Here is a 13,204-nt window from a genome sequence, read left to right on the forward strand (position 1 = left end):
TGCCTGGAGTTTGCTGGATCGGAGGTATTCGGTCGTGCGCACCCATGCGTTTATTCCGACCGTTTGGTTCTGGAGGGAGCGGCGCGAAGCTCTTTTTCTGTGTTGACATCAAGTGACTATGGATCCATGATGAAAGTCGGAAGAAGAGAATTTCTTGAAGGCCGGAGGGGAGGATTAGCTAAGGGAGGTTCAAGTCTCCGCGCTGTTGTGGGGCTTGCTTGGTGTCCCGGCTTCACAGCAGCGGTTTGGAAGTGAGGGCGGCAACACAGGTGAAACGCAGAGTCCTACCTTTCAAGGTGAAAACCCAAGGTCTGGCCTTAACTGGTTGTGCCTGGCAGTGACCTTGGTGGAGGCATTGTTTTGAGAGCGGGGACTATCTTCAGGGTGAAAACCTAAGATCTTTGATCGGGCGACGACAGTGTTTCAGCACTGTTCCCTTCTTGAAGGCGTCGTTTTTTGGAGAGTCTGTAATTCAGGTGTTGTCATGGTGGTGGATGTATTGCTGTTGTTTAGGCCCGAGATACTGTAGCGGGACTTTTGTTTCTTAGTTTTCTTTTCTTTTTTTGGCCGTGTGCATCCGTAGTGCCATTAGGGTGGTGCGTTGTTGCAGAGGCTGTGTGTAATTAGTATCTTCTTAATATTAATATATTCCCTTTATCGAAAAAAGGTCCCTGTCTCTGCTGTAAATATTAGCCCACTGTAAGTTACGTGGTTGTATAGCCTGAGCAAATTAATGGAATCCTGTACACTTGGTGTAATACAATCTAACTGCGCCCTAATTGTGCACCAAGGGAGCAGAGAACAACATGCAATCTGCTTATACGGGAAATGACACTACGTTCTTCACTGATAGGAATGGCAAAACAATGAGGAATATGGTGTCTAAATGGGTAATGGCGAGAATAAACCGGAAGGTAAAAAAGAAGTAATACTACGATGAAGGAACAAACGGTATACATTGTGCAGTGCTGCGTGAGAACACATGGCAGTGCCCACGTCATGAACGAACCTGGCGAACTGAAACCCATGAGTGGGAAGATACTAGAACTCAGCAAGGATGGATCTTTGTGCCACAATTTTAGGAAGTGCAGGGTCTGATTTGCATGTGAACAATGGTGGGTCTTCATCTACAGTTACAGTAGTACTACTTAGTAATTCCAATCTTGTCCACTGAATCACATTAACTGCTTAGTAATTCCGACTGACCGATTCATGTGAATGCAAGCCGCGGCACAACATGGCACCGATGCAGCGCCACACTGTGTAGGAAGTCCTACAATTAATTGCCTGCCGGCTACCGGTAATAGAGACGTACGCAGCGTTGCTTCCCTATAAATGTCACTCCTACACAGCCCAGAGTTGATGCAATTAACAATCGAATCGTCACTCGTAGAAGATACAATGAAGGCTGGTAGTGGTAGTCGTCGCTTTGTGTATGAAGAGACGGAATGGTCGGAGGAGCCAATGAGCCCAACGGGAAGACTCATGGAAGATGTTGGCGTCCACATCGTCGCCATGTTGGGGCTTGGAATACCACTGAACCTACCCGTCTTCCGTGCTGGTATCGAAAAAGAGTTACTTCCCCGATACCCGCGGTTCTCCAGTATTCAGGTAATTCTATGAGCTCTTTCTTTCGTTCATTCACATCTTATTATGGCCCTGTTCTTCCACCCGCGGTTCTCCAGCATTCAAGTGATTTTTTTGCAGCCGCTAAAAGTGAAAATAGCCATGTAATCGTACGTGCATCTAATACTAGTCCTAAATTTCTTCGGCCCAATACTACTCATTCGGTTACCTTCTTTTGCTCGCAGAACTGAAACTGGATTGCAAAAAGACTCGTACCTTTTTGTTGCTTCGGAGACTGAACCTTTTTTTTTTTGTGAGGGAAGACTGAACCTTATTTTGTTTGGCCGTTGTTGGCTTTGAAATTGGGGACAGGAGGAGCCCTCCTGTTTTTCTAGTAAAAGAAAATCCAGGTGTTAAGGCTTTGCTTGCATATTGCAAACTATTTTCTAAAGCCACCGATTCAGAAATTATAGCCAAATAAAATACCACTGCATCTTTGCAAGACTTTGAGGCCTTTGGCATTATATGTTTAAGCATTTTTATATAAAAGTTAATTATATTTATATATTATTTGAAAATTAAGTAGAAAACCAAACCAAAGTGCCGTTTTCTCGACTGGTCCTATCTGTGAATACGTTGCGCTATGGCATTTGGGTCAGTGTGTTGGACATATGACATTGCTGCTTGTCCTTGATTTTCTCTCTCAAAGGTTTCTCTCCTCCACAACGCCTTGGTCAGGTATTATCTACAACGACATATACACTACAACGGAGAGAAAATATATATGAAATCTAACTACTTAATCTCCTAAGAAAAATACTACAACCGTCCCTATTACATGGTGTTCGCGTATTTGCCTATCTAATTATAAACATCAATTTGTCAAATAATGCATGAGAAATGCGTCAAAAAAATTGTATACGGATTCAGCGTATAACTTTTGTAGCACATAACCCATATTTTGTTTGTCAAACTGATTGTTCAAGTTGAATCCTAAAATATGTGCAAACCGTGTAAATAGGGACCAGAAAATGTATGGTACCATTAAGTTGATTTATTAACCCATTCTACGTACCTACAGGTAATGGATGATTCCGCAGGTGGCAAGCCGCGATGGGTGCGAACGGCGGTGAACTTGGACGACCACATCATTATCCCGAATGTTGATCCTGCTATCGTGGCGTCTGACCCTGAAAAGGCCATTGAGGACTATGTGGCAGCGCTAACCACGGTCCCGATGGATAGGCGTCGCCCGCTTTGGGACGTCCACTTCCTCGACTTTCCAACCCCCAAGGCCACCTCCACCATGGTGCTTCGCATGCACCACTCCATCGGCGATGGCATGTCATTCATGACACTCTTCGTAGCGTCATCCCGCAGCACAGATGACCCGTCAAGGCAGGCGGCCATGCCGCCGCCTAGGCGCACTGGCCCGATCTACCAACTGAAGCCACGACCTCCGTTATTACCATGCAAAGCGTTGCTCGTGTGGCTTCTTTCGTATCTTGTGTTGGTGTGGCACACGCTGGTGGACGGTGTGTTGCTTATTGCAACTATATTGTTCTTGTGTGATCCACGCACGCTCTTCACCCGTGCGGACAGCGGCAGGAAGGCTCACATCCGCAAGCGCTTCATGCATCGAAGCCTTAGCCTTGATGATGTCAAGCTCATCAAGACTGTCATCAACTGTGTATGTAAAACCCTCAGTTTACATTTTAATATGTGAAAATAAGGCTATTAAACAAAAAAATAAAGTTGGTGTAAAAACCGCATATAAGGTGAATCATCGCCTAATGCATACACCTTGAACTTATAATGATTTTTTTGTAGTTAACGACCTTGATTCAATTTAATTTTAGAGTACTCCAGAGTGGCCGGGTCATTACTCAATGGAAATAATTTCCCTCTCTTCAATGCAGACAATCAACGACGTGCTAGTCGGTGTTACATCGGCGGCTATTTCACAATATTACTTTCGGAAGTCCGGTAAGTGGCAGTATATCTCACAACGACTTGTGTTCCTCGCAAAAAAAAAACGACTTCTGTTATGTACCCGTAAGCATGCGGCATTCTGACATATTCCTTTCTTCAATTCAATACCAGGTGACATTATAAGTAAGAAAATCTGTTTGCGGTCATTCCTCCTTGTCGACGCAAGACCAGTCTCTAGCCGACAAGTACGCTTTTTTCTGTACATTATTATACCCCCCCCCCCCCCTTCATCACAATTGTGTACAACATAAATCACTTCATTTCTTCTTACAACTATGAACAGACATGTGTTAGCAAGGTAGAGACAGGGAATCGATTTAGCGGCCTCATCTGCCCATTTCACATAGCCTTGCATGATGATCCCCTTGAGCATGTTCGGAAGGCAAAAAGGCTTATGGATAGGAAAAAGAACTCTTTAGAAGTGATGCTCACACGAGCGGTTGGTGACTTTTTGGTGAAATACTTCGGTGTAAAGGTATATTTTCTACTATCTCCTTTCATTATCTCTCCATCTCAAATTAGCCTATGTTGTAGCTTTAGTAAAAGTCAAACTCAGAAAAGCTTGACCAAGTATATCGAAGAATATCAGTATCAAACTAATATTATTAGAACCAACATGAAATAGACCTCCATCATATATGCATTTCATATTTTTTTGAAACAATGTAAAAGACATATCATTTTCATTAGTAAAGCTTGAGCACGTATGTCCAAGAATATCATTAATATTATTAGAACCAACATGAAATACACTTCTGTTTTATATTTTATATATTTTAATGGTTGATGTTTTTCCTATATAGTTCGTTGAGCTTCTACGTTTGAATTTCATCTAAGCTAAAAAAACAGGGCAATTTTATAAAGAAGAGTACTTTACGTGGTTTTCCATGATTTACATTGCACAAGCCTTGAGCAAATAATGTCTTTTCATTCCTTTTTATGTTTATGTTGCAACTTATGAATGGAAGCAGATCGGAGCTTTTGTCTTGCGCCTCTTCTTGACACGTACAACCATAATGTTATCAAATGTCGTTGGGCCAGCTGAACAGATAACGTTATGTGGGCACCCAGTTGTCTTCATGGCAGGTAGCATCTACGGGCAACCACAAGTAAGTTACTCGAGTTCTTACAAAACATATGCACTCGATCTTACAAACTATATCATGAATAACTATGTGAATTTGTCGAAATCAAGCATGTATGGACCTTAGTGACTCACAATTCCTAACCAATATTTATAACATCTCCCTCCATGTTTCTAAGGCCTTTTCAAAATTTTAGTCTAATTTTGACTATGAATTTTACTAATAAAATATAGCATAAATAAAAAATATCCACCACCACAATATAATTCAAATCAGATATCAAAGCTAACCTCAGAATTTGTGGAGTTGCAGTTTACATTTGTGGTTGACATCCTGTTTTGTACTCAAATAGTAGCTAAATATTGAACCTTAATTCAAATAGATAGACTAAGTAAGCCCTAGCTTTGTACATACACTATATCTCCTTTTATACATAGTCAAAGCTTCCGTTTTCCAAATAATATTTCTCATAGAACGGAAGTGTCAAACAATATTTAGTTTAATGAAAAAATAGATGTAAATGCAAGGGGCGATGTTTGAGAGCAGCTCCAAGGTAATCGATCATATTTCCCCCATATGTCAATTTGTTCTCAGTTTAAAGGCATTCAAAGGGCATTCCTTCCATGTTCATCTTTCTGGCATGGACCCACTCGACCGAAATACTCATTCTCCTCCCCTCTCCATAGTCGACTCCCTCTGAACCAACTCCTCGCCACCACATAGCTCCAAGCGCAGCTCCATCCTTCCACGTTGTGACCCCACTGGCACCACCGTCCAATGCCCATCTTTGGTACCTCCAAATACATCTCGAGGACCCGCGGCGGCTAGATCCATGGGTGGCCATCCTTGCTCGTTGCACATTAACGCCCACTTGGTCTCCGTGTGCAACACAGTGGACGCATTTCCCCAATGCCCTGCAGGGTGGTAGTTCCTCATGCTCGTACTTGAATTGGGGCTGCCTCGTGGTGCTATCACCCTCGAGTGGCCGGCCTGGTCTAATGCATATGGTTGCTGCTTATTCGCTCACATTTTCTATATTTATATTATTACATTTTTCTATATTTGAAAATAATTGTGAAGTAAGTGTAAAAAATGGAGAAATCTATGTGATTTTTAAAGAAATTGTGTCAATTAATCTTGAATATTAATTTGCATGTCAAATTGTAAAATTTCATTTGTTTGGCAATGTGTAATGCTTATTTTGATATTTAAATTATAACAAAATCTTTATGTGTTTTAACATTTATCTTCAAGTTATATGTGTTATCAAATATGTTATATATATAGCAGAACAGGAAATCACAAAGAAATAAGAAATAAATAAATAAATGGACAAATGGACAAATGGACAAATGGACAAATGGGGTAGAGAAATAGGGGATGCCCTTGGGTACCATGGGTAATCTTGTTCACTAGATATTTCCTCAATATTTGTCCTTGGCCCTTGGAGTTGTTTTAGCATCGTGATTTATCTAGATAAGTTTTTAAATCTAAAAAAAATCTGAAGATGTGTACCACAATATAATGGATACACCGTAAAATTTCCGTGCAAAACTATGGTCAAATAGGTCTTACACTAATAGATTAAGTAGTTGTTGTAACATTGTTTCAAATCCACTATCTAAAATATTGTATCCACCCTATTTTGTATTTACTTGTTTATTTTCTTGTGTAGGCTCTGACCGTGCACTACGAAAACTATGGTAACACCATTGAGGTAACTCTTGCGGTTGATGATGCACAATTTCCAGATTGTCATCAACTTTTGGATGATTTTGATGAATCAATGAAGCTTATTAAGGATGCGGCCAGCCTCCATACATTAACATCAGTCCATTGTGACTAAGTAACGGACTACTGGATAGGCACGCCATATCGATGACCTTATATGCAAATCTCTGTACGACTGTTGTGTGTATTTTAATAGTGTATGTGTCTTTTTTTGTATTTTATATCATGTTTATGTCAATCACTAAACAATGTGGGTTCAAGCTTGGCCCCTACTAGTAGATAATAGTGTGACAATCCTCTTATCATAGATAATCAAAAGCTCTAATAGTTTTAGGTGAAAAGCTTGGTTGTCGACAATCGCATCCTAGTTGGTTTCACTACAATAATGCAGCCGGGCAATGTGTTTTTTAAACACTGAGGCACACGCTTAATCATAGGCCTCGCGCTATGGTGACACTTAAAATACGTTAGAGACAACCGCGTCAGGGATTTTGTGGCCCTGGCACTTTTTCGCATGGTGATACACCGAGCTAGCTCTGGTGTAGTACATACGGCTAACGTCGCGCTACCTGAACTGGTGGCGCACATTAGGTTCCGAACATAACTTGCTATGACGACACTAAATTAGTGCCTCATAAGGTTTCTGTCGGCACATGTTTCTATGTAGCTATTTGATTACCTCGCATGATTTATATAATATAAACTAAATAAAAAATATTATACTTATAACATAAAATGAAACTTTAGCTAAAACAAAATAGACATCATTATATATTATACATAGAGTATTTCTCAACCCAAAAAAATTCATAGTTTATCTCCTACAAATATACTAGCGACAACCGTAAATCCGTAATGCTAATAACTTTTCTGACTAAGTTCAGATTGTGTGGGTCATCCTAATCAAAGGGTCCTCTTTAATTCCTATGTTTGGATGGCAATGGCTCGGGGCTCGGCTTCAGGGGGAGGCCGGGGGGAGCTCGCCTGGTATTGCGATTACTTTGACTAGTTAGCATGGCCTTTTTTGACACAGTGGAATAATTAAGGGGAGTGTTGGGCGTCCCTGGGGATCTAATCGCTAATCCCGGGTCCTCAGCCATCCGATCAAGAAATTTGGGACATATTTTTGGCCTCACCCAGCTCCCTCTTCCACTTTTGCTTCCATAATATACTAAAGTAGAAAAAGAAACGTTTCGTTCGTAGCAAAATCTGTTTTCACCTAAAATCCCGCTTTTGCTTCCATAAAAGCATCTTTGTAGCAAAACCATCCAGTTGTAGCAAAAATCGGTTCACCGACTAAAACACACAGATCTCACTGGAGACTCACTGGAGACCTCACCGGAGACATCGTAGCAAAGATGTTCTGCTATTGTAGCAAAAGGAAATCTGCTACTGTCGAAAAATCGATCTCATCGAAGATCTCATCGGAGACGTGATACGTCTCAAACGTATCCATAATTTCTTATGTTCCATGCTACTTTTATGACAATACTTGAATGTTTTATACATACTTTACATCATTATTATACATTTTCCGGCACTAACCTATTAACAAGATGCCGAAGCGCCATTTGCTGTTTTCTGCTGTTTTTGGTTTCAGAAATCCTAGTAAGGAAATATTCTCGGAATTGGACGAAATCAACGCCCAGGGTCCTATTTTTCCACGAAGCTTCCGGAAGACCGAGGGGGAAACGAAGTGGGGCCAAGAGGCGCCGACACACTAGGGCGGCGTGGCCTGGGCCCTGGCCGCGCGGCCCTGTTGTGTGGGGCCCTCGTGACGCCCCCTGACCTGCCCTTCCTCCTACTTAAAGCTTTCGTCGCGAATACCCCTGTACCGAGAGCCACGATACAGAAAACCTTCCAGAGACGCCGCCGCCGCCAATCTCATCTCGGGGGATTCAGGAGATCGCCTCCGGCACCCTGCCGGAGAGGGGAATCATCACCGGAGGGGCTCTACATCATCATGCCCGCCTCCGGATTGATGCGTGAGTAGTTCATCCTTGGACTATGGGTCCATAGCAGTAGCTAGATGGTTGTCTTGTCCGCTTGTGATATCATTGTTTAGATCTTGTGAGCTGCCTAACATGATCAAGATCATCTATTTGTAATGCTACATGTTGTGTTTGGTGGGATCCGATGATTTTAGAACACTATGTTAAGTTGATTATCAATCTATCATATATGTGTTGTTTATGTTCTTGCATGCTCTCCGTTGCTAGTAGAGGTTCTGGCCAAGTTGATACTTGTAACTCCAAGAGGGAGTATTTATGCTCGATAGTGGGTTCATGCCTCCATTAAATCTGGGATCGTGACAGAAGGTTCTAAGGTTGTGGATGTGTTGTTGCTACTAGGGATAAAACATCGATGCTTTGTCTAAGGATATTTGTGTTGATTACATTACGCACCATACTTAATGCAATTATCTGTTGCTTACAACTTAATACTGGAGGGGGTGCGGATGCTAACCCGAAGGTGGATTATTTAGGCATAGATGCATGCTGGATAGCAGTCTATGTACTTTGTCGTAATGCCCTGATTAAATCACATATTAATCATCATTGGTATGTATTGAATCTTGATTTTTCAATTTCCCACCTGTAATTTGTTCACCCAGCATGTTAGTTATCTTATTGGAGAGACACCACTAGTGAACTGTGGACCCCGGTCCATTCTTTTACATCTGAATACATTCTACTGCAATCATTGTTCTTTACTGTTCTTTGCAAACAAACACCATCTTCCACTCGATACGTTTAATCCTTTGTTTTCAGCAAGCCGGTGAGATTGACAACCTCACTGTTAAGTTTGGGCAAAGTATCTTGATTGTGTTGTGCAGGTTCCACGTTGGCGCCGGTTTCACTGGTGTTGCGCCGCACTACACTCCTCCACCAACAACCTTCACGTGCTTCTTGGCTCCTACTGGTTCGATAACCTTGGTTTCATACTGAGGGAAACTTGCTTCTATACGCATCATACCTTCCACTTGGGGTTCCCAACGGACGTGTGCTTCGCGCGTATTGATGGCGTGTAACTCACACGTTCGTTGGGAACCCCAAAAGGAAGGTATGATGCGCACAGTAGCAAGTTTTCCCTCAGAAAGAAACCAAGGTTTAATCGAACCAGTAGGAGCCAAGAAGCACGTTGAAGGTTGATGGTGGCGAAATGTGATGCGGCGCAACAACGGGGATTCCGGCGCCAACGTGGAATCTGCACAACAAAACCAAAGTACTTTGCCCCAACGAAACAGTGAGGTTGTCAATCTCACCGGCTTGCTGTAACAAAGGATTAAACGTATCGAGTGGAAGATGTTTGCAAAGAAAATAGTAAACACAATTGCAGTAGTAACGCAGCAGTAGTAACGCGATAGAAACGAGTAAACAAGCGAGCGATAGCGATATTTAGGAACAAGGCCTAGGGATTAGACTTTCACTAGTGGACACTCTCAACATTGATCACATAACAGAATAGATAAATGCATACTCTACACTTTTGTTGGATGATGAACACATTGCGTAGGATTACACGAACCCTCAATGCCGGAGTTAACAAGCTCCACAATTAATGTTCATATTTTAGTAACCTTATAGTGTAAGATAGATCAAAAGACTAAACCAAGTACTAACATAGCATGCACACTGTCACCTTCATGCATATGTAGGAGGAATAGATCACATCAATATTATCATAGCAATAGTTAACTTCGCAATCTACAAGAGATCATGATCATAGCATAAACCAAGTACTAACACGGATGCACACACTGGTCACCATTACATCGTGCGGGAGGAATAAAACTACTTTAATAACATTGCTAGAGTAGCACATAGATAAATTGTGATACAAAACACATTGCAATCATAAAGAGATATAAATAAGCACTTCACTATGCCATTCATAACGGTGAATAAGTATTACTGTGAAATATAGCCTAAGAGACCCACACGGTGCACACACTGTCACCTTTACACACGTGGGACAAGGAGTCTCCGGAGATCACATAAGTAAAACTCACTTGACTAGCATAATGACATCTAGATTACAAGCATCATCATATGAATCTCAATCTTGTAAGGCAGCTCATGAGATTATTGTATTGAAGTACATAGGAGAGAGATGAACCACATAGCTACCGGTACAGCCCCGAGCCTCGATGGAGAACTACTCCCTCTTCATGGGAGCAGCAGCGGTGATGAAGATGGCGGTGGAGATGGCAGCGGTGTCGATGGAGAAGCCTTCCGGGGGCACTTCCCCGTCCGGCGGGGTGCCGGAACGAGACTCCTGTCCCCAGATCTTGGCTTCGCGATGGCGGCGGCTCTGGAAGGTTTCGCGTACCGTGGCTTCCTCTGTAAGGGTTTTCGATGCAGGGGCTTTAAATAGGCGAAGAGGCGGCGCAGGAGGGTCGAAGGGGTGCCCACACCATAGGGTGGCGCGGGCCCAGCCCTGGCCGCGCCACCCTGTGGTCTGGGGCCCACAGGGCCCTCCTCTGGTGGCTCTCGGGTGTTCTGGATGCTTCCGGGCAAAATACGAACCTGGGCGTTGATTTCGTCCAATTCCGAGAATATTTCGTTACTAGGATTTCTGAAACCAAAAACAGCAGAAACAGAGAACTGGCACTTCGGCATCTTGTTAATAGGTTAGTTCCAGAAAATGCACGAATATGACATAAAGTGTGCATAAAACATGTAGGTATCATCAATAAAGTAGCATGGAACATAAGAAATTATCGATACGTTGGAGACGTATCAGCATCCCCAAGCTTAGTTCTGCTCGTCCCGAGCAGGTAAAACGATAACAAAGATAATTTCGAAGTGACATGCCATCATAATCTTGATCATACTATTTGTAAACATATGTAATGAATGCAGCGATCAAAACAATGGTAATGACATGAGTAAACAACTGAATCATAAAGCAAAGACTTTTCATGAATAGTACTTCAAGACAAGCATCAATAAGTCTTGCATAAAAGTTAACTCATAAAGCAATAAGTCAAAGTAAAGGTATTGAAGCAACACAATGGAAGATTAAGTTTTAGCGGTTGCTTTCAACTTATAACATGTATATCTCATGGATATTGTCAACATAAAGTAATATAACAAGTGCAATATGTAAACATGTAAGAATCAATGCACACAGTTTACACAAGTGTTTGCTTCTAAGATAGAAAGAATAGGTAAACTGACTCAACAATAAAGTAAAAGAATGGTCCTTCAAAGAGGAAAGCATCGATTGCTGTATTTGTGCTAGAGCTTATATTTTGAAAACATGAAAAGAGCATAAAAGTAAAGTTTTGAGAGGTGTTTGTTGTTGTCAACGAATGGTAGCGGGTACTCTAACCCCCTTGCCAAACAAACCTTCAAAGAGCGGCTCCCATTTTATTTTATTTTTGGGTGGCACTCCTTCCAACCTTTCTTTCACAAACCATGGCTAACCGAATCCTCGGGTGCCTGCCAACAATCTCATACCATGAAGGAGTGCCTTTTTATTTTAGTTTTATTATGATGACACTCCTCCCCACCTTTGCTTTCTCAAGCCATGGCTAACCGAATCCTTCGGGTGCCGTCCAACAATCACATACCATGGAGGAGTGTCTATTTTTGTTAATTAATTTGGGACTGGGAATCCCATTGCCAGCTCTTTTTGCAAAATTATTGGATAAGCGGATGAAGCCACTAGTCCATTGGTGAAAGTTGCCCAACAAGATTGAAAGATAAACACCACATACTTCCTCATGAGCTATAAAACATTGACACAAATAAGAGGTAGTAACTTTTGAATTGTTTAAAGGTAGCACTCAAGAAATTTACTTTGGAATGGCGGAGAAATACCATGTAGTAGGTAGGTATGGTGGACACAAATGGCATAGTGGTTGGCTCAAGGATTTGGATGCATGAGAAGTATTCCCTCTCGATACAAGGTTTAGGCTAGCAAGTTTTATTTGAAGCAAAATCAAGGATGAACCGGTGCAGCAAAACTCACATAAAAGACATATTGTAAACATTATAAGACTCTACACCGTCTTCCTTGTTGTTCAAAACTCAATACTAGATATTATCTAGACCTTAGAGAGACCAAATATGCAAATCAAATTTTAGCAAGCTCTATGTATTTCTTCATTAATGGGTGCAAAGTATATGATGCAAGAGCTTAAACATGAGCACAACAATTGCCAAGTATCACATTATCCAAGACATTTTACCAATTACTACATGTAGCATTTTTCAATTCCAACCATATAACAATTTAACGAAGAGGAAACTTCGCCATGAATATTATGAGCTAAGAACACATGTGTTCATACGAACCAGCGGAGCGTGTCTCTCTCCCACACAAGGATGAAATTATTCAGAGAACTAAGATAACAAAACAAAAATAAAAGCACACACAGACGCTCCAAGTAAAGTACACAAGATGTGATTGAATAAAAATATAGTTTCATGGGAGGAACCTGATGATGTTGTCGATGAAGAAGGGGATGCCTTGGGCATCCCCAAGCTTAGACGCTTGAGTCTTCTTAAAATATGCAGGGGTGAACCACGGGGGCATCCCCAAGCTTAGAGCTTTCACTCCTCTTGATCATAGTATATCATACTCCTCTCTTGACCCTTGAAAACTTCCTTCACACCAAACTTCAAGCAAACTCATTAGAGGGTTAGTGCATAATCAAAAATTCACATGTTCAGAGGTGACACAAACATTGTTTTCACTTCGGACATTGCATAAAGCTACTGGACATTAATGGATCAAAGAAATGAATCCAACATAGCAAAAGAGGCAATGCGAAATAAAAGGCAGAATCTGTCAAAAACAGAACAGTCCAGTAAAGACGA

At 41.6% G+C, this 13,204-nt stretch overlaps 1 protein-coding gene across 1 annotated transcript; it reads left to right on the forward strand.

Moving 5' to 3' along the window:
* Positions 1-1,401: 1,401 nt before the first annotated feature.
* On the forward strand, positions 1,402-6,489 carry LOC124664547 (wax ester synthase/diacylglycerol acyltransferase 5-like). The gene is made up of 7 exons (XM_047202040.1): positions 1,402-1,611; positions 2,648-3,256; positions 3,486-3,552; positions 3,670-3,743; positions 3,842-4,033; positions 4,530-4,667; positions 6,319-6,489. The coding sequence occupies exons 1-7, from the start codon at positions 1,402-1,404 to the stop codon at positions 6,487-6,489; spliced, it is 1,461 nt and encodes a 486-aa protein (XP_047057996.1).
* The last annotated feature ends 6,715 nt before the right edge of the window (positions 6,490-13,204 follow it).

Source organism: Lolium rigidum, chromosome 6 (genome assembly GCF_022539505.1).
Source record: "Lolium rigidum isolate FL_2022 chromosome 6, APGP_CSIRO_Lrig_0.1, whole genome shotgun sequence".
Lineage (NCBI taxonomy): Eukaryota > Viridiplantae > Streptophyta > Magnoliopsida > Poales > Poaceae > Lolium > Lolium rigidum.